At 38.9% G+C, this 21,799-nt stretch overlaps 1 protein-coding gene across 1 annotated transcript in view; it reads right to left on the bottom strand.

Moving 5' to 3' along the window:
- Positions 1 to 1,441: 1,441 nt before the first annotated feature.
- The window catches only part of pappaa (pregnancy-associated plasma protein A, pappalysin 1a), a 97,407-nt gene continuing 77,049 nt past the window's right edge, over positions 1,442 to 21,799 (bottom strand). The window contains exons 18-22 of the mRNA XM_006788979.3: positions 21,233 to 21,380; positions 20,913 to 21,028; positions 17,398 to 17,469; positions 15,710 to 15,808; positions 1,442 to 2,707 (exon numbers count right to left, since the gene is read on the bottom strand). Of these exons, the coding sequence (XP_006789042.1) occupies positions 2,603 to 2,707; positions 15,710 to 15,808; positions 17,398 to 17,469; positions 20,913 to 21,028; positions 21,233 to 21,380 (540 nt within the window). The 3' untranslated portion in view covers positions 1,442 to 2,602. The remainder of the gene's footprint in view (positions 2,708 to 15,709; positions 15,809 to 17,397; positions 17,470 to 20,912; positions 21,029 to 21,232; positions 21,381 to 21,799) is intronic.

Raw genomic sequence — 21,799 nt, 5'->3', positions numbered from 1 at the left:
AACTATTTTTAAATGTGTACTGATGTGTATCCAGTTGTCTTGGATTTGGGGCTTCATTGGATTATGCATAAAGGGATATATGTTTCACAACGACAGCACCTCCATACTTCATTAATAAAATCAAATGCACCATATAGGTCAGATACAAGAAAGGAAAAAAACAAAACAACAGAATAGCAACACAAGGAGTCAAATAGCCAAATATCATACAGTTTGATTCAGGTCACCATTTTGACAATAGCAGCGTCTAAACATTTTTGAAATATTTACTTTTCCCCCCTTACATGACAGCTAGAAAGTGCAGTAACTGAGGTCAATAATAGAAACACTGATGTAATATGACATTTTCTTAAAATGAAATGCATGAAAAAGGACAAAAAACCCTCCTGTCCAAGAACATATAGCAATATTTACACAATATCTTGATTTCTTTTCCTTTATATTTGGTGGAAAATAATACCTTGACTTTTTTTATTATGTTCTGGTATTGACTTGTTTTATTGGTTCTATTGCGCTGACACTACAATTTAGGACCACGTATTTATGAGAATGATCTGGAATTCTATAGCAGCCTAATGTTTGTCACAGGGACTGTGCCACTGGCCCAAGTTTAATGAAATTAAATGTATATTCAAGCCATGAATATGATTTCAGCCAAATAGGAGCAGCAAACATTGGACCAATATGCTAAGCAGCCTTCATTATCAAATGTGCATGAGAATAAAACTTGTGTGTATGTGTCTGGATAGAAGAGTAATAAGATACCGTGCTATTGTAGCAGCCGTGTAGTCTGACAAAATCTAACACAATGGGGCCAGAAAACCCAAGATTCACAATACTGAGAAGAGCTGATCAGAACAAGCAAGTGCACTTTGTACTGAAGAGAATAGTTTCAAAAATTACTGAAAGACGACACAGCCAGAAAACGTAGGGAGCTTTGATTGTGTTGTGACTGCAAATGGCGTGTTGACATATACATCCAAATGTCATTTTCATGTACTACCTTGTTGCCTGCAGAGCTAGAATACTACGGCATCCAATAGTCCTGAGGGGGAGAGAAAGAGAACGTGTTTATATGATTGCGTACATAAGCAATGTGTTGTGGGGCAGATATGGTCTTCGACCTACGCTCTCTCTCACAGACTATATCCACCCCTTCAACTCGGTACTCCTGTGTGACTGTGCTGTGCAGTACTGTGTGCTCAAGGAAGCCACAGACTACAGGAAAGCACTTACTACATTCGGAGAAGGACTGGGATGTTTTTAATTTCAGTTTAAACAGTTTGAATCGGGGCTTGAGGTAACAAAGTTCTTATCAAGCGTCGCAAGGGATGAGTTGAAACTGAAACTAAAATCATGCGAGCCCAAAGTGAGGTGTTATCGATGACATTCCTTAAGTCGTGATCAATGTATGTTTTTTTTTTTTTTTTTTGGGGGGGGGGGGGGGGGGGGATTACTAGGTGAAAGACGCAAGGACAATTGAGGTTCTGGATTTCTTTTAAAGTTCTTAGTGCATTTTATATGTGGTGTTGTCAACATGTGTTCTAATGCAGTCTATGTTAATGTGAGATAAGGTATTATGAGCAAACATACAAGTGTGAATGAATGCTATAAAGAGGTACTTTAAGCAGCAAGGAAGACAAAGCTGTCTAACCCAGTTAAATGTTATTATGTGAAGATGGACAATAGTGAAAGCCCTAAAATGTTTTCACTATGCTTTTGGGATTTTGCTCTATACTTATGAAATCGTCTTCAGAAACTGTTTCTGTGGCTAGCTGTGGTTTGCGTGCGCCTTTATATTTTGGGTTTTTGTGAGTGTGTTGAATCTGCGACTTCCAAATTAACATGGCTCTCTTATTCCCCACCAAGATCAAAATAACCTAAAGCCTCTGATGTGCCAGTGAAGAAACACACTTTACTTATAGTGACACACAGATATAGAATATCTGACCAGCACCAACTTCTAGCCCCTCCAAAAAAAAGTTGAACAAGCTTTCAGAGTGTGTGAGGATTATTTTTAACATTTGTCTTAACTTCCTTCATATTTCCGAAACACAATCAATGCTATCCTTGACGTATGCATTTTGATATACCTTTGGTTCAATCACTTGATTGTAGAGTAAGGTCACTAAAATAGATACTAAAGCCAGCACAAAACTCAACAAAAGGCATGCTACCTAGGCTTGGTTATGTTGTTGTTGTTTTTGTTCTTTTTTTTTGTTTGTTTTGTTTTCTCATTTTTTTTTTCAAAAATGTCTGCTTCATGTAATTCATTTTATTTTGTGTTTTTTTTCTTGCTTTGCTTAATGTGTACTTTAATGGTTTAATGTATTGCAGGGGTTACTTTCCTTTAAGCTGAAAAATGAAGGTATTATGGAGTCCCATCTTCTTTTCTGTATCTTTCGGTTGTGGAGAGATGGAGGCATTTCAGCAGGTTGGGGTTGCAGTATGGATGGATGGAGAGGTATGCCTTTTAAGCAGCATGTGCAGGAAATCGAAGGCCAAGAAGAGGATGAAGGAGAGTCTGCCTCAGCCACTTTGGCTATGTGGTGTTGGGGAAAGGGTCCTAGGTTGTTGAACAAAGGGTCCTTGCTAAGGTTGGTCACCCCAGGGAGTGGACATGCTCATCCTTTCTGTTCTCTACAGCATTGGGATCCCGACAGGAACACTCATCTCGTAAGTCACAGGACATTGGGAATGGAATCACCTGCGTAAGAGAGAATGAGAAACTTAAATTCATATGTAATTGCCAACTTTAGAGCCCATCTATCCATTTTTAATGCTTATGAAGTTTTAAGCTCACAAACACAAACACATGCTCTTTATCCTCAAAACGGAAGTTGTCCAAATATTCTTAGTCAAAACCTGAACCCTACCTAATCACTATAGTAACACTTCTTCATAACCTCAATGTACAACACCAGCTCCAAGAGAGTTTGGACGATGTGTAAAAAAAACCCCAAAAACCCCCAAAATGGAATAATTTGCAAATCTCATAAAGCAATGTTTTATTTTCAATAGAAGATAGAAAACCATTGTACCATTTTCTGCAGGAACATTTTACAACTAATTAAGTTAAATGAGAGCATCCAGTAATGTGACTCCATATAAAAACAGCATCTTAGACAGGCAGAGGTTCTCAGAAATATAGAAGGGCAGTGGATCCCAAATCACACAAAACAAAACAAATATCAACTACAATGCATAATCCCAAAAAGTTGATTCTTTTCATCTGGACATAGCGTTTTTAGTGGAGAAATGTTTAATTGCTCATCTAAGTGACTTCTTCAGTCTCAGCTGACTGCAGGTTTCCCCAACCTTATAAACAGTACATTTGCACAATGACTGACACTAGCACCACTGACAAACAATGAGCTGTGAGGTTAGTTTCATAATCATAATATGTCCATTGTCATGACCGTTGATCACAACCACTGATCAAAGACGATTAGTAGCATTCACAGAGAGTTGGGCATCCCTAGCATCCAACATCAGCATGGAGGACAGGAAGCCACTCACATCACTTAGTAATGACCAGATGATGAGAATCAACTATTTGAAATGTCCATATGTGGAGGATTGAGCATGCATCAAGATACAATACATAATATTATCAAAAGAATATGGAGCACTATAGACAAAGCTGAAGATCTGGATATCTTTGGGACCTCAGGTTACACTACATTAAAAACTGGCATGATTCTGTTATCAGTGCATGATTTCAGGAACACTTCCAGAAAGTGTTTTTTGCTGTTCACAAATGCAGGCTAATGCTCTGTCATTCAAAGAAGAAGCCATATTATCATTTTAAATGAACCAAAGTTCAATGCTGCTCTTTGGTCACAGCAATCAAACTTGTATTTATTTACTGAAAACATGGATGCTGTATGCTCTGGACCATGAAGAAGAAAGGGACCATCCCACTTGATGTAACTGCTCAGTTCAAAAGCCTGCATTTCTTATGTTATGGGATACATAAGAGATGTGTAAACTGGCAGCTTGCACATCTGCAAAGATGCATCGATGCTGAATGCCACATACAAGTTTTAGAGCAATATATACTCCCATATGGATGACATGTTTTTTAATCAAGGCCTGTCAAACAACATGGCTTCATAGTAGAAATGTCCAGGTGCTGAACTGGCCTGCCTGCAGTCCAGATCTTTCACCAACTGAAAACATTTGGCAAACCATGAAACGAAAAATACAACAAAGAAGACCCAAGACTGTTTGAGCAGCTAGGATCCTCTATCAGACAAGAACTGGACAACATTCCTCTCCCAAATGTCCAGCAACTGGTTTCTATTTACATTTTACACAACATTCCAGCTTTTTGGAAATTGGGGTGGTAAAATATGAAAATAAGAAAAAAAAATGTCTGAGAGGGGTAGCACCATGAAACTAATGGACAATTACATCTAACAAGTCTTTTCATGCTAGACATTTGTAGTACTTTATGTAATGCCATCAAACAGTAGTGTCATTCTACTATGAGGTGACTTTAGGTATGTGTTTGGTCTTTTTTTCAACATTTTCTGCTCATCGAAGACTCATGATATTAACCATACTATCACAGCAACTGATCCCCTTGTTTTTTCTGATAGTCTTATTTCAAAGTGAAATCCTGCAGGTGAACACAGAACCGGAAGATCAGTGGACATTGCCTCTGGCTTTGACGTCACCAGATAACGATGGTAATGCGTCACTAGCACCAGCTGCTGCTGACTTGTCTGCCCACCTCTTGGGGGGCCTGCTTCAGCTGATTCGGTACACAAAATGTGTCCTTCATCTGCAGGCCAAACAAGAAACACGTGTGGTCCAAGCAGTGAAAGGCAGCCGAGGATGTCTGCATTTTGTCCTAGGCTTGCTATCAGTGTCACTTTTTTCACGTTAGAGCAGAGTGATACTTCATTTTTTGCACAATGAATTTCAGTATACACTGAAAATGTATAGAACCTGGTCAGTGCAACCAGCAGATTCTAACAGCACGTCTCAAGACAAAGACAGCTATTAGTGAAAGCTATCTGGCTACTAGAGGATGAGTTGTTTCCAGGGGAGGATCATTGTGCTATTAACTAAATACGGAGTGGCTGCTGTATAATTACTGAGACTACTGCTATGCCATCTTACAAATTACACCATGAGCTCATACTATCTAAAAATTTGAATTTCCCATTAACTAAAAGATGCTGTTAAAAACTTAATTTGATCTACAATCACACACTGATTGATTTCCTGTCTACAACTAAACAATTTTATCAGATCTTCAAGTTTCTGATAGTTTTCATTAGATTCAGTTTAACTTTAATGGCATTGTGTAGTGCAGAGGTCCAAAGCTTGCGAGAGTGAGGTAAAACTGGAAGAAAGGTGGCCTGCTGATAAGCAAACAGTCTCTAAGCTATTACAGCTTCAGCCACAAAGGCTTAAAGATCAGTCAACCAGCTTCCAGTGGCTAGGAAAAATATGTATCCTCTGATCGCTTGGAAAGTGGTTTTTGGAGGTTGCTGGCTATCTCCAGTGAGTCAAAAAGTGGGTGCTGCATCAAAAACACTCTGTAGAATTGATTTGGCTACTGCATCTTTTGAAATGTGTTGGTTGCAGTGGTAAGGAACAGCATTTACTTTGGAGTCAAGCATTCTAATGCGTAGCCTTTTTCCCTCATCCACACACAGCAACTTGTATTATACATCTACTATACACTTTTCCATAGTGGCCAGTAGTTTCCAGGGGTCAGTGACCCGCTTCAAGGCTTGCATGACTGAAACAAGGTGTGCTAGCCTTTTTTTTAAAATTTTGATTTCATAGTACTTTTCTAAAAAAAATTAGAAAAGCAAAATTTGAAATTGCTTTAGATTGCAGTTAAAAGAAAATGCTGACAACCAAAATGTTATACCTTCATTGGTTTTATGTAATGACATAAAATAGGGGCAATAATTTTAAGAATTGGGACTTTATTGACAGCGGGTCTGTGGGGGAGCATGCTAGTCACAGAGGAGCAGTGACGCAGGCTGTCCTTTGAAATAAGGTATAAAATAAGTTGTTTATGTGTGGAGGTGGTGTTCTTAATGTCAGGGCCAGGTGGGCAGTGCCCAGACTCTTCTGAGAAAATGAGGCCTACGTGTGATGACTTTACAAGCCCAAGGCCAGACACACTTCAAAAACAGCTGTCAAATGCATGACCAGAGTTTCCTTTGTAGCATTTTGAAGCCAAGAACATGGGGTTCCTCATTCCCGTACAACTCTTTCCTAGTTTAATTACAATAATTCTGAGTTTCACACTTCCACATTGTTTATTTTAGAGTGTCTCGCTTGCTGTGTCTTGCTTTATTATTCCCCTTCTCTTGCAGCACACTTTCTCAATACACTTCCCATTCCTTTATTTCTCCTTCAAGCGCAGTTCTGTTTATCTCTCAATCTAGAGAGTGATGGTGGGTGGCAAATTTGACATGGTTTTCTTTGACCTTGACCTCCAGGGTGGCTGCGCCAGCTGCCACATCTGGCCCTGACTTAAGGTTCTCTCAGGGTGGCTGGGAAATTAGACTGACTGACTGGCCTTGTGGGCCTGGGGGCCGTCGTGCTGCCCTATGTCCCTGGGCTAGAAAAGGCCTGTGCGAGGACACCCACTGACAGCAACATGAAAGCCCTTCAGAAGAAAGCAGACTTTGTCAGAGCCACATCCTTCAATTTCAGGAACAGGTCGAAATAACAGAGTTCCTATCGACATGTCTGTGTTTGCAGTTTGTGCGTTTAATCCAGCGCTTAAAGGAAAGAAGGTGGCTTTTTGGGCAAAGGGCTGGGGGAAAGGGAAATGGCTTAGCTAGAGATCTAGAGATACCAAACTGTTTATTACGTAAATTACATAAATACGATTATTAGAGGGAATTATAAGCAGCCATATATATTTTTATATGTCATTATAGATTAGAGTGTGTTAATACAGATGTTTTGCTTTCTTATTCAGTCTTTATCTAGAATTTAAGATATAAGCAAAACCTAACCAGTGGCATGTTCATGCTCCTACATTCATATATTACATTCACAGGTCTCAAGATTTCAAAGAATTGTTTGTCACAGCACCAAGAGCCCTAGTGTACTGAAAAACCTAAAAATGAATTACCAGTGAAATCTTACAAGTATATGAGTCTGAGATAACTGAGGCCATCAAGCAATTTAAATTAAAAGTCACAGACTGTAAAAAAAATATGCTATAAATACAAAATTGGAATGAGAGCGAGAGACAGAAAGAACTATGGGCAAAAATAAAGTTGTTACAGATTAGATATGGAAGGAAAAAGAGCCACTTAAGAACCAAAGAACACATAACTAACTTTTGGCAATTCAAATGCAAGCACTTGGCATCAGTTACCAGCCTAAACCCCTAAAACCTGTGGGGAGTGTGTCCTCCCGCTGTGTAACTACCTTTGCTCAGCTGTGTAGAAAAGCCCTGCTCTTTATATTCACATTATTATGCCCCTCTCTCTCTCATGCTTTTTTGCCCAGTCCACCTTCAGTCCTTGCTCCCCATACTCATACAAATAAATAGTAGGAATTAAAGGAAACTATGCCATTAAAATCTGAATTCTATCACAGTACACTGGCCTCCATGTGGAAAAGCAACAGCCACTTTTCATAAAAGATCATGTGTTAAAGATTGTGTGTTTCCAGGTGACTTACATAGACAGGATTTTTTTTTGTTTCAAAAGATGGATTGCAGCCATAGCGGTTAGTAGATATCAGACTGTCACTTGAACAAAAAGTATCAGTCATGACACATAGCAAATCATATGTTGAGCATACTTGTGCTAGACTGAGAGTGGTAAACAGCGGCGAGGGGCTGGGAAGGATCTCAGCGCTCACCCGAGACCCAAATCAGACAGAAAAACATACAGGCACATTCATAAAATGTTCTCAAAGAGAGGCCAACTATATCCAAGAAAGGAATTCCTTCCAAGATAGATGGTGGGGGGGGGGGGGGGGGGGGGGGGGGGGGGGGTGCTAAAAAGGGTCTTGTGCAGGGAACCCTCAGAAAGGCACACTCCATAACCCTTACTTCCTCTCCTCTCTGCCTGTCCAAATCCAGCCAACAGCTTGCAACTATTAAGGGGAGATCCTGTGGTGACCTTACGTGCAGCCAGTCCTTGCACCTTCAAAGCTCCTGGGGTTGAACAACACACAGCAAGTCATCCAGAACTCCTAATACACAAATCATTACCAAAACAAAGGGATATAGCAGTATTTTCTGGGAAGTGGAAGAAAAGTAAACGAGGTCCATTGCTTTTCAGTACATTTTCCCCTCTTTTTTTCCCCTTCCAGCTGTTATTCAGCTCTTATCGGGAATAAATTCTGAATGAACATGCAAAAAGAGAAAGCTCTGGAAAACTTAAGTAAAAATTACATAATTCCTTTAATATGATTTTGTTTGGTAAGAAAACAAAGTGCTCAGGAATGGAGGAAATTATTCATTCCAAACATTAAGATTTTTCATATTGAACTGTTGAATCAATTCACATTTTAAGAGGCATGGATTGTGATGCCGGAGAACACAATAATAAACAACAGCGGTAAAGAAGTCACTTTAAGCGGGTTTCATTAACTGGGGTGTACAGATGTTTTCATGAATTGTGTTGTATCTCTTCCATCATTGAACTGACATAAAAATGATAAACTACTGACATTACATGACCTTTTTGGATTTTGGTTGCAGAATAAAGAAGTGAGGGTGAATACTTATTGATTTATCTATTTATTATCCACAGACTTGCTGGACGGGCTCAAATCATAGAAAAGATATAAGATGATGAGTGCATGTTGGAAAACCATTTTGTTCTGTTACCAAAATAGAGAAGTAAATAGAAGTAATCAGGCAAACAAGATCTGTCTGTGGTTTTATGAAAATAAAGCGGCAGTAAGTTCAATGGCATACACTGGGAACAATAACAAGCAAGAGTAAAATTCCTACTGAATGACCAATGCATCGCCAGCAGTAACTGATGGTTTGTGTCTGTTCAGGTGCGTTTTGTTTGTGTGCGAATTAGATTAGGTGAGAGTGAGAAAAAAAAAGACAACCCAAGTGACTGAAAGTGGGAATGGGTGAAGGGAAGACTGCATGATAATGAGATAATGAATGAGGAATGCAGAGATGGGGGTGGGGCGTTGGGCTCCTATGGAATTTTCCATTAGTCTTTGAGAAGGCCTTTCCTGGTTCTCATTCTTCTGTAGGCTACTATCACGGCTCATATGTGCATTCACGCTCTCTACACTGCACCACCTTTACTCAGTTTATTCATACTAGTCAAAAAGGTATTTTAAAACAACCCTTCTCACCCTCAATGGTCACCATGTTAGCTACGTTAAGAAGCCAGCGGAAGAAAGATTCATTTTCAGCATCGAAGGTGATGACAAAAGCTAGCTAGCTAACACAAACAACATTAATGAACAATTATTTTGTGTACGGCGTTGACTGGCGTTTGGGTTTTGTTGTCTATGTAGAAAAAGTTTGTACTAGTTGTACTGCCAGAGCCACAACTAGCAAATATTTCCTAAATGCTGACGCTAATGTTAAAAAAAATGCTAACTGCATGACAGCATTTCTATTTAGTGCACAGCTTTCACTTCTTCTCTCACAATCATTTATCTGTTGGTTTTGCTTTATTTATGAAATTTAATTACAGTGCAATTACATGTAAAACTTTTATAATTCATTATCTGTGTAAATTAACCATGTAGCTGTCAGGACAGAGACAAAATGGCAGTTAGCTGGAGAGTGCAGTGGGGTAATGTTGGCATGTTATACGTCTGATAAAACTGTTGCTGTCTACATATACAGAAAATCACATTAAACAGAAATTCACATCAACACTTACATCCATAAATAGCGACATAGTTGTTGGAAGAGGGCTATTTAATGGCAAACCAACGTGTGCACTCAGTAACCTTGCTTTTACATAGGATATAACCAGAATACAACCAGCCGGGTCAAGGAGCCTACTGCAAAGAGACATCGGAGATATTGGAAAAAAAAATCAAAAAGTAATTTTTGTCCTAGTCAGTAAATCTAATGCACAGGTACTTAAAAAAAGAAATGCAATTTACACCTCACAAATAACCAAATTTAATTTAATGCGTGGAACTGTATTTTATTATAGCAGAGTAAATGTACTGTATCAAAGACAGACAAAAAAGGATTATGCTATTGTCTCTGATTAAGACAACTGTCGGTGAAAAAAATTTTCTAGCTAACAACAAGAAAAAAAATCACAGTGTCACAGAAACAAAACCTTTGTTGATGAAATATGTGTTTAGGCACATGTAAGCGAGCTGGAACAATGTCTTTATTTGAGGTCTGGATGGGAACATTGATTTCACTCTGAAGAGATAAAAACTGTCTGTCTTTGTCAGCTGGGAAAAGCATTAATCAGCAGGTCAGAGAAGCAGAATCTGTAATGAGTTACACATTTGTTTTTATTATATATAACATATTTTTTTATGAATCTCTGTCCTGGGTTACCCGCCATACATCTGTTTAATTTGGAGAAAATAAGCATCAGGTGCAAAACGCCCTGTAACTGACTTGTCTGAGTTGATCAAAAAGGAATGATTGTGAGAATATGAGATAAACAACTAAATCCAAATGTCTTATTAACGCAAGTACTAAAACAATAAATAGAGAGGAAATTTGGGCAGCGATATCAAAGTAACATATAAAGATTGTCAGGAAGGCTGTTAAAATGTAATAATTTAAAACTTGCATTCAGGTTAAATTGAGTTTCGTGAAAACAAGGTATGTTTATATTGGCCAAGACATTAAGCAACATGTGTTTGTGAGCAAAAAGCATCCATTAAGCAATGTGCTCGCAAGAAAAGGGATTAATGTCAAACATCTGTTTTTCCTTTGTTCCTATATCAATTTCACATATCAGCTTAATTCCTTAGTGTTTCCTTTTTCTTTCTCACCCACAGTAACCTTTCCTTGCCCCTCGCTCCTGGCAGCTGATAAATCAAATTACAACTGGTTATTTCAGAATATTTTTTTTTAAATGCCTTGAATAATTTGCAGGGGACCCACTAGTGGAAAACACCAGCCAGTTGTAGTTGCAGTCCATGCATAATGTCTTTAAGTAGAATTTGGACAAGCATTGTTCAGGTGTAAACCCAGGGGAACAGCCTAGAGTCATTAAGAAAAACGGATAAAACTTTCCAATTTCTTTGAAAATTAAGAATTATAGCAGATCGCGGTGAAGATCGCGGAGCTTATCTTCACCTCATTGTTATTTCTAGTATGATTATTAGTAATAATAGTATTCACTGGATGGTTTCACGCTTAATTTGTGTAGTTATTTCAGTAATAGTTTTGTACAAGTTTTGTGGATCACACTATTGACTTTCAGTATGCCGTTTCTTTGGCTTAGAAATACTATAGCATTAAGCCTTGCAAGATTCCTCCACAACAATTGAGGTTCTGGAAAGTAAAACCATACATTGCTCAACATTTTTGCTGATAAATATCATATTACTACTATTCTATCTATTACCAATATTTTGAAGTATTAGGAGGCAACAAAGTTATTTGGGGAAATGTTAGAAATGCTCTTTTCCCCTCAGTCTGGGCAGAGGCGTGTCCATATATGATTACCAGCAGCAGGTGGTCTGAGCCCCAGCAGGTCTGAGCCCCAGCAGGGGACGAAGAATCAAAATAAACAAACTGTAGATTACAAGCTGTGTGTAAACTTGCATGCCGTACTATTGAATACTAAGAATCACACATACTAAATGTACTTGAGACACACTTCCACTTTTTTTGTTGCAAGATGTTACAATAATATTTGTGTGTTCAAAATGAGCCAAATAAATATAAATGTATGATATTTCATCATTCAGGTCTGTAACATACAGCCAAAAACAACCAAAAACAATCAAGAATTTCCTTGACTGACCAAGTCAGCCATAAATCCCATTAAAAATTCATTCATAGTGATTTAAAACAACACTACAGGCAGAGTGACCCCGCAACAAAGAGCAGCTGAAGGTTGCTGTGGTGAATGGCCTGGAGAGCGTCACCAAGGAAGAAATAAAGTATCGGCAGATCTTTATCAGCTGTTACTGACTACGAGGGTGATTTCACAAAATGTTTGTCACGGTCCTGGGTTGGTTCGACCCAGCATTTTGAGTTTCTTATGTTTTGGTTTATTTTTGCATTATGGATTAGTTCTTATTCTCTGGTGATACTGTTTTGATTATAATTATATTCAGATTCTTTAGTTATCTGATGATGATGATGTTGATGATGATGATGATGATTATTTCTGGTTTAGGTTTTGTTATCTTGCCCTCATGTTTGGTTTAGGTTGCCTGTGCTTATTCTTCTCTGCCCGTATGTCCCTCTGTCTGTCCATGACGTCATTATGCCTGTTTACGAGTCTGTGTGTCTCTGTCTGTCGTGTGCTTCCTGTTTTATTTTGTAGTTCTGTGTCCTATGTCAGTGCGTTCAGCTTTGTGCTCTCCCTGTCTCGTCAGTGTAATCAGCGTCAGCCGTGTCTCCCAGCTGTTTCCTCTTCGCTCCGTTCGCCTCTTGTATTTAGTTGTTGCTGTGTCCCAATTTAGGGTCTGCACGCTTGAAGTACGCGCACTACGCGTACTACATACGGCGCGTTCTATAAGTACGAGAAGTACGGAAATGAGAGGCTTGTGAAATGGGACGGTCTAGCCCTTCGTTGCGCTGTTCAGGTTGCCTAGCAACCATGATACTAACCGCGAGAAACATTACATACAGCATTGTTTGACAAATGAAGGAGAAAAATGTTTTGTCATGACATCACTTTGATTAGTTGAGTATCTGAGGCTGATATATATATATATATATATATATATATGTATAGGCTTTAAAGCCAAGTTAACGCTGTAAGTACAAACATCACTAATGTCACACAACTTTGCCAACATGTGGCCAACAACAATGTTTTAATGTTCTTCGTTATTAAACATTCGCACATAATTAAGTGACGTCATGTTCAGTACTTACTTTTGACAGTTCACTCTTGGCCGCTCCCTTCTGCCGTATTTTGCGGCAAAATTATCCACACCCACCGCCGCGCTATGAATTGTGGGATATATGGGACCACGAAGCGTGCACCGGACCACGCTTGATATTTGGGGAAATCGACGGCGCATTTGGAGTATGCATTTGAAGTACATTTCGAATTGGGACAGCCGTCGTCGCGTGGCGGTGACGTAATCGCACTTGAAATGCGTACTTCAAGCGTGCAGACCCTGAATTGGGACACAGCAGTGTCTTCCCCTACTCGGTGTCGCGTCGTTAACGTCTGTTCACCCTCGCTTCCTCTGTGTGTTCCGTTTGCCAACCAGCCTACCTGCCTAGTTATTCTGTTCTTCCAGTTTAGTTAGTGTTTTTCTGTTCTGCTTCTTACCAGCAATAAAGCTGTGTGTTTTGAGTTACTTCCGCCTCAGTGAGTCCTGCAGTTTGGGTCCTCTCTTCCTGCCTGCCTACACACAGACATGACAATGTTTCTCTTTGCCTAATGTTTCTTTGTTCAATTTTTTTTTAAAACCTGTAAACCTCAGGGACTGTGTGTTAAAAAGTATATCTCTCTCGCATGCGTCTTCTTATATTGATATATACTGAGACTTTTTCTATAAAACTATTGCTCAAGTTTAATATAGAGTACGCTGTCAATATAGTTAAAGGTTTCTCTGAATCTGTTGATCTTGTGTTGTGCAGTACGTGGCTCTGTGGTTGACAGTTATAGAATGAGGAGATTACTTTTTCAATGAATGCAAAATGCAAAAATGTATTTCTGATGTTACTGAGTTTTGTAGGTTTGTCTGTCTTCTTGTTGACAAGACCATGCATAAACTTCCAAATTGATTTCTTGGTGAAGAAGTAGAGTATGGGCAAAGAAAAAAATGCTAAAACTAGTGCAGATGGGGATCGCTTTCTTTGAAGGTTTGAGATGGGGCATAGACATTTGTTTTGGCAGGGCATTGGCCCATGTAATTTGTGTGTATGTGTAATTGAAAGCAAGGTTACCCTGAAACCTAGTGAAATTTAATCAAATTTGGTGCATGCGGTGTATGAGCAACAGAAGCACCCATTAAATTTTGATACAAATTTAATTTCTTAAATTTAGAGTATAGAATATAAGCCTTTGTGGAGGACACTGCTTTTTGATTGTGCTTCAAGATTTCTTTAGCGTTCAGCTAGTCTAAACTATTTCTGGAACATAGACACAGATGTCAAAACCTTCAAAAGCATTTCAGTTTTAAACTGTAGATGTGTTGCTCCATCCAAACATAACATTAGACCATGCTACCCTTTGATGTATAACTTCTAACTCTCAAAAAATAAGGCCTGTTCTCCTGATAGGATCCATCAACAAAAGTGCGTTATGCAAGTTCTGCCCAAAGGGTCAGAAGATTTTGCAATTTGATAACAATTCATCAACTCTCTGCTGCATTTGGAATACAATAGCTTAGATTTGATAGTTAACTTATAAAAGAAAGAACTCAAAGACTCAAATTTTGAATCGCATTCTGATAGAAGCCAATAGCACATAAATAGAAGAAGGAAATTGAATAATTTGTATTTTAAGATAGATTCATAGTGATTTAATAGATAGATGCTAAAGATGAAGATGAAGTTGCTAACTAACAACCTTACTAAATATATATATATGTATCCCAAAAACATGAAATTGGGATACGACAAAGCTGTCCACTAAGACACAGTGACATATCCAGTGATAGACATCAATTTCAATATAACTTTAGCCAGAAATACAGATGAATATGCCAGGAGTACAACCAAAGTCTTTCACCAGATTCAGAGAAACAGGCCAGGCCAGGAAAGCAGATGCTGCAGCCCAGAAGCTAAACTACACATCTATCTATAATTCTTGCCAATAGCTGGCAGGGATGAGACGGGCAAAGTACCACTCAGAATTTAGGGAGTTAATACCACAGAAATCATCATTTTTAAAAAAAAATGCAATGCTGAATTTTAAAAATAGAAAACAAAATTCTTGAAAGATTAAACAAATGCATAAATAAAAGGAGAGTTCTCTTTTATTATCAGAATGAGTTAGTAAAGTAAGATGTACTCATCAAATAACTACAGCCTTTACTTAAAATAGTCTAAAAATACTAAAAATAAAGTAAAATTACTACCCAAATTTCACATAATTGTGTGAACACACTATACAAAATAACAGATTAAGTAACAAAATACCACAGCAAGTGGTATTTTGCGAGGACTATTGATGAAGTCTAAAACCTCCCACTCTCTTGAATTCAGGGTCTGTAATCTGTCTACCAGTGCACACAAGACAATGGAAGGAAGAAATTGTTTAGAGATCATCCAAAAGTTGAAATACTATAGCTTTCAGCAGAACACTGTGATTCATTACGGTACACTGAAAATAGGATTTTCACAAGTATCAAAGCTTATTAAAGATATCATGCAACGTCCACTGAATGCATAACAGTGGAGTAAAATGATAAAAACATGCAGGAGGTGGGATTTTTCCCTAAAGTACCACAAGTACCACTGATTAGTGGGACTAGACCCAGCAAAGGTTTTTGGGGTTTTTTTTGTTTTGTTTTGTTTTTTTTTTTTTGTTTTTGTTTTGGGTTTTTTTTTTTTTTTTTTTTTTTGGGGGGGGGGGGTCTCATTTCCAGGTACATAAATGCCACTAACCTTTTTAGTCTTGACAGTCGATTGGCAGCAGTCTCCTCCATCGTAGTTACAGAAGGCTCTGTTGTTTACTGAGTCACAGTAGTTGTCTCCCATGAATGGCTATACCAAAGAGAAAGAGCCAAGCAATTAGGCAAAGACACTGAGCTCAGAACATCCTGCCTTGTTAATTGCTGCCACAACTCTCAGAGTCTTTTGCTGTAGTTTTCTCTTGAGCATTTTGGGGCTTTTAGAAGCCTCTGGATAAATTTGCGGATAAATCTGATACATTACATTTTCCTCATTCTTCAATGTGACTCTTTAAGCCCTTAGTCGCCCAGACCCGTAAATCAAACTGAGGACACCATAAACTATTCACTGCACAAAATGCTCCAGTAATTTGATTTATTGGGTTGGCCCCACCCTCTCCGCTTGGGTTACCAATCAGGTTATCCAATTGGCCAAAATGAGTGGATGATATCATTCTTCCATGAAGTAAGGTGGAATTCCTTGAGATGTTGCATTCACTTGTGAATGCCCCATTAATGGAGGGAAAAACATAGCATAATGACACAGTCATGTGTGTAAATTATTTCAGGAGGCATTACACCAGATTATAGCTAGTTAATAGCGCTTCAATGGACCTTATATATAAGTCTGATAAGAGACACCTGTATATCAGCAACATGTTTAAATGACTTTTGAGTGCCTAATGTTTTCTGTCCCTGTGCAGAGTTGTTAATAACAGCAATATGTCCCAGAAGGAAGAAAGCTCATTATGGACTTGCTTGGTTTTCTTTCTTCAACTATTGTCTGAGGATTTTACTTATAACTCATCTACACTGACGTAAAAAAGGAAGTTTTCACAGGACTCTTTCCAGTTCTGTGAAACTCTAACTATACCACATAATTTAGTAACATATATATCCACCTTTATCACCTTTACCATTATTACTTGAAGTAATAATTTTTCAATATGACTTTATCACACTTTTTTAGACTTGTGAAGGAAATGTGGCTCACTCTTCTTTACCGAACTATGTTAGTTAATCAACATTTGCAGATATTTGGTTGTATACAGCCCTCTTAAGTTCCCATCACAGCATTCCAATCAGGATGTCTGGACTTGAGCTGGACTATTGTAACACCTTGATTTTTACTTTTTTCAGCCATTCTGTGGTAGATTTGCTACTATTCTTGGGATCATTGTCCTGTTGAATGACCCAGTCTTGGGAAAGGTTTTGGTGTTTCACAGGCCTCACATTTTATTCTAGAATCCTTTGCTATGGAGAGAAGTTTACGGTCAACTTAGTGACCGTCCAGGTCCTGTGTCTATAAAACAAGCCCAAATCACCACCCCTAAGCTGTTCCATATTCGCCCAGGAACCCTTCCAAACAAGCCACACTTGTTCAGGCTTTTTTCTAATTCTACTGTTATGAATTTTAACATTCTGACCTTGGGATGAATTTGCTTGGCTGTCCAGTTATAAGTAGATTGCAGCATTGTGTTAAAGCTCCAGTCTCACTTGTTGATGAGTAATTAATCAAGTGCATTTGATCAGCAGCACCTGATTGCTACATACCCTCTTAATTCTTAATAAGCATTCAGGGTGGACTAAGTACAGAAGGTAGTACAGAAAGCTTTAAACACCACATATCCTGTGTTTGAGTCAAGAAAGTAGGTATGAAAATTACATTTTTGTATGCCTTACCTCACATCCTTTGATGCAGTGGAGGAATTCTGGGTGTGGATACCATTTCAGCCCCATTGTACAGATAATATTCTGTAAGATAAACCAACATTTGTGGGCTGAAACAAAGAAATACTGACGCTTGAAAAGTTGCTCTGTACAATTTATTTCCTGCCAGGAGTTTGTCCTTTTTTCCCAGATTTCAGGCCACATAATCCCTAACCGTACTAAACTCAATGGGCACATTTAAGCTGTGCACGGACACACCACTAAGACAGGGAAACATAGACGTTATCAAAAGAGCTCATGTGCTACTCATAGAAGCTTTTTTGTGAAGCCTCCTTTGCTTTACACTGAAGCAGAGTAAATTGATTTTTAAAAGACATAACTTAAAAAAAAATATTTTTTATAACTTAGTCATACCCCCAGGAGGACAAGGAACTGGAAGCATGAGAAAGACAGAAGCACAGAGGTAAGAGGACCATGTTATCTAATATCTTTGTAGAATGTGTGGAATCCCATTCTGTTCTCCTGCTGTGTTTCTCTTTGAAATGCAGCAGAAAACATTTATGCTCAGGGCAGGTGGACAGCAATGTGTTCACTGAATGTACAGCTATATGTGCTAATGCACCCTTCTAAGCATACACTGTACAAGAATATAAGGGTGTAAATAGTTACATGACGATGAAAGGGCATTTTTAATTTCACGACTGTGACCTCATAAAGTCTGTGTCCCATGTTGGGAATTTGTACGTGAACAGGCAAACAGAGGCTTTGCTTATAGGATATGTAAATCGAGCTTATATAGTACTGCCCATGACCAAAAGCGCCATTTGCAGCAAAACCCCGCTGACCTCAGCTGGTCCATTTTTCAGATCCATTGTGCCCCAATATCTCACAAAGTTGACATTCTTTTCTTTTGTTGCTGCAAACTAAGGTATTTTTCATTACAGTCATGTCAGCAAATCAATGCAAAAAGAAAGATACAGGCTTCAAGGTGGAGAGAATCAACAACATAGCATCTGAGGGCAACTGAGAGCTGTGAGAGTGATTCTTCTACTACTGTGATATAGTACTGCATAGCTGAGTCCAGACATGCCTGCTGTGTGTGTGTATGCCTGTGTGTCTACAGGGAAGGGCTCTAATGGTCACTATATATGGTGGAATACTGAGAACATTATTTTATATTACAGGTGAAACTTTTTGCAAATGCTGTACTTTTTCTTTCTCTCCTTCTTGTGCGCTACAGTGATGATGTCATCTAGAAACTCTCCCCTTCTCTCTCATTCTCTCTCTCTCTCCTCTCACTGCAATGTCGTAAATCATGATAATCCATGATTGTAGCCTGGCCTCACCCCTCACTACGTATGGGATCCTCACCCTCTGAAGCCTCCCCAGGGGACTGATACCACATAAAAATAGATCCCTATCTCAGCACCACCACAGAAGAGGTCATGTCATATAGAAAATGACTAATTCTGCAGCAAGCCCGACAGGGTAATTTTGCTGATAAAGGGGGAGGAGGGTGCTGAGGGCACAGAGTAGTCATAGATAGAGAGACAGGGAAAAGAAAGAGGGAAGGTGGAGATAAAGAAGGAGGAGAGAATTCTAAGTGGGTCACACTAAGAACCAAAATACAACTAGTTTAAAGGCAATAAATCAACATCACTTACTAAGGTGGGCAACGCTGATTTCCAGCTCAGCAAAGTAGAACTAGAAAGTGGGGACATTAATTCTCTTGTAGATGGTGCATGAAGAATTCCACCCTCTAGGGATAGTTTGCCAATTCCTATTTACAGCATTCCTGGTGTTATTACAACTGTTAGCCTTCATCATGACTATTATTATTTTTCACTTCCCACTACTGCAGTATCCTTCTGTTCTGTTTTGTTAATACCCTTTCTGTCTTGTATTTCTGTGTTTTTGCATCCTTATCTCTTGGGTGGTCATTCAGTTTTATTTATCTTTTTTCTGATACTAGAATTAACTGAGTAGGAATAAGGTTCACCATTAATGTCACTAATGTCAGTAATAGCACTATGACAATTATGTGATCGCAAATCTAACATGCTACCATTGGGAACATCTTGCCACACGAGTGGCAGACCATTTTTATAGGGTGGCCAGACTAGGACCATTAGTCATTAGGAGGAATATAAACTGATTTCTTATCATTTACGATCACCCCTGGCCATTCCTGTGCCATAAGGCAAATTTCTGTTTGCCCTTTTAGATGTTACGGTAGCTGCTTATGACTGCGTGTATATGTTTGGGATGAGACTGTGTGCTCGCATTAATTATGATATATCAACACAGGATGAGCTGACAGAAGGAGGGACAAAACAAAACATTACACTTGCTTAGACTTATGGTCATTACCTTGAAAGCTTTACCTCTTCTAACCTCTTATCCTCAACACACTTTCCTACTCTTTAACAGTCATCCTACCAACATCACTTCTCTGACTTCTCTTACACTATCAGATGGACCCAACAGCATAACCTCAGGTTTGAAATTACCCCTGAGCACAAATCATATCAATTACACAAATCCATAAAAGCAGATCATTTCGTGTCCACATGGCCTAACCCACCCCTCCCCCGGCATCCACTACTAAAATCTGCTGACTCAGTGTGACTCTGAAACAGAAACAAAAGTTGTTGTCGGAGAAAAAAAAAAGAGAAAAATAAAATGTACCCTTTCGGTCAGGCGCGGCTTCTCTAGTTTCAAAACACGATGCTATTTAATAAGACCTGTCTCTTGTCCTACAGCTAAAAGGGCATTAAGCTGACAAAGGTACTTAAGGCAGATTCAACATTTGTGGCATTGATACATTTTGAGAGTAAAATTAGAATTTAGACAACACACAGAGTCCAGCTGTACCTCTACACAGCTCCTGACCTCAACCATAATCTTCATGAATATCTCAAATGACACCATAGTTGTGTCAGAGAGCCCCAAAAGAGACAAAATGTACGGTCCTGTGCTATGTGACCTTCTCCACCACAGCCTCCTACCTCTGTGTTTTGCTATCTGCCAAAAAAAGAACACTTTATTATTTAAGTAACTGTAAGGTATATCTAAATTAGGCCAATTACCAGTGAGCTTCAGTGTCTTTAACAGTGATGAACCTGAATGAATAAGGTTGGTCACAGTGGCAGTGAGGGTGCCTCACAACAATTCTTCAGCAAGACAAATACACTGGAATTTAGAAAAAAATATTTACACCTTGGGAATAAAGTTCTTGTACCTCATTATCTCTCCACTATATCTACTACTATATCATCTTGAAGACTGAATTGAAAGTGGGCAGCAGGAGGTTTTCATACTTGTTGTCAAGAATAAATTTTAAAAGGTTGCTATGCCTCTAATCCAAATATTTGTATGGCATTGGGCTGGCATTTTGCATTGCAAGCGATGGAGTCAGGATCAAGGAACTATATGTGAAATTCCAAGGAGAAGAGTTGTGCTTCACAGAACTTTGTGAAGTGCGTCTCTCAGAGCTGTGAGGCGCACACAAACACATGCAAACTTACCTTCAACTTGGGCGGATTTCTCCAGTGCTCCTTCATTACTTTTTTTACGGTCATATTGTGAGGGAGGATCACAACATCGTTGTTCCCCTCTCTACATGTCAGCTCACACTCCTCACCTGTGTTTGTTTGTGTGACAGAAAGACAGACAAAGAGACAGAGAGAATTACACTAATGAAAGATCAACACCGGGAATGCCGAGATTTATTTTCCTCGTCATTGCCAAAACATTGTGAGACTATGTCACAATGGTTTGGCAATGTGTGAAAGATGAACCTAGTATAAAAAAAGCATTAAGTAACAGTAGATTCGTGCATACAGACCTATGCCGTGTCCTCGTTTGCATGAGTATTGCAGGCTATAATGGAGGTTTTGAGGTAAAGAACACTGGCCTTGGCTGTGTGGGCACAGGCGGAACGACCCTGTCCAATTTCCATCTTTTCGACAGCGGATCTCATTGGACCCTGCGCCCTGAAAATAACACATATATTGACAGACAAATAATTATACACATACAGACATACACACAGGTGCACAAACACTACTAGGCCAAGGACACTGAGATGCCATGCCACTGCACAGGGAAATACAATCCAATTTTTAGTAGGCATCCAACCCACAACTTCGAAGAGGCAGAACAGATTAAAAGGTGTATACATTTCAAAAGCCTGTGGCAGCAGGGCTGTTCTGGAAATCAATAGCAATCTAATTAGCATGGCGTCAAATTGAGTAGGGCTAAGGGAGACAGGGAGAAAAGCAGGCAGGGCAGAGTAAGACGTAACAGAAAAAAACAGCAAGGATAAAGGCTGTATCTTATTTTTCAGTCATTAATTCGTTAATTTAGTACGTTATCATTGGTCATTAGTAATTATGTATGATATTACACAAAA

The sequence above is a fragment of the Neolamprologus brichardi genome, chromosome 7 (genome assembly GCF_056152115.1).
Source record: "Neolamprologus brichardi isolate AB-2024 chromosome 7, ASM5615211v1, whole genome shotgun sequence".
NCBI classification, from domain to species: domain Eukaryota; kingdom Metazoa; phylum Chordata; class Actinopteri; order Cichliformes; family Cichlidae; genus Neolamprologus; species Neolamprologus brichardi.
Note: the sequence above shows the minus strand (reverse complement) of the source record. Positions and strands in the feature narration are given on the sequence as shown.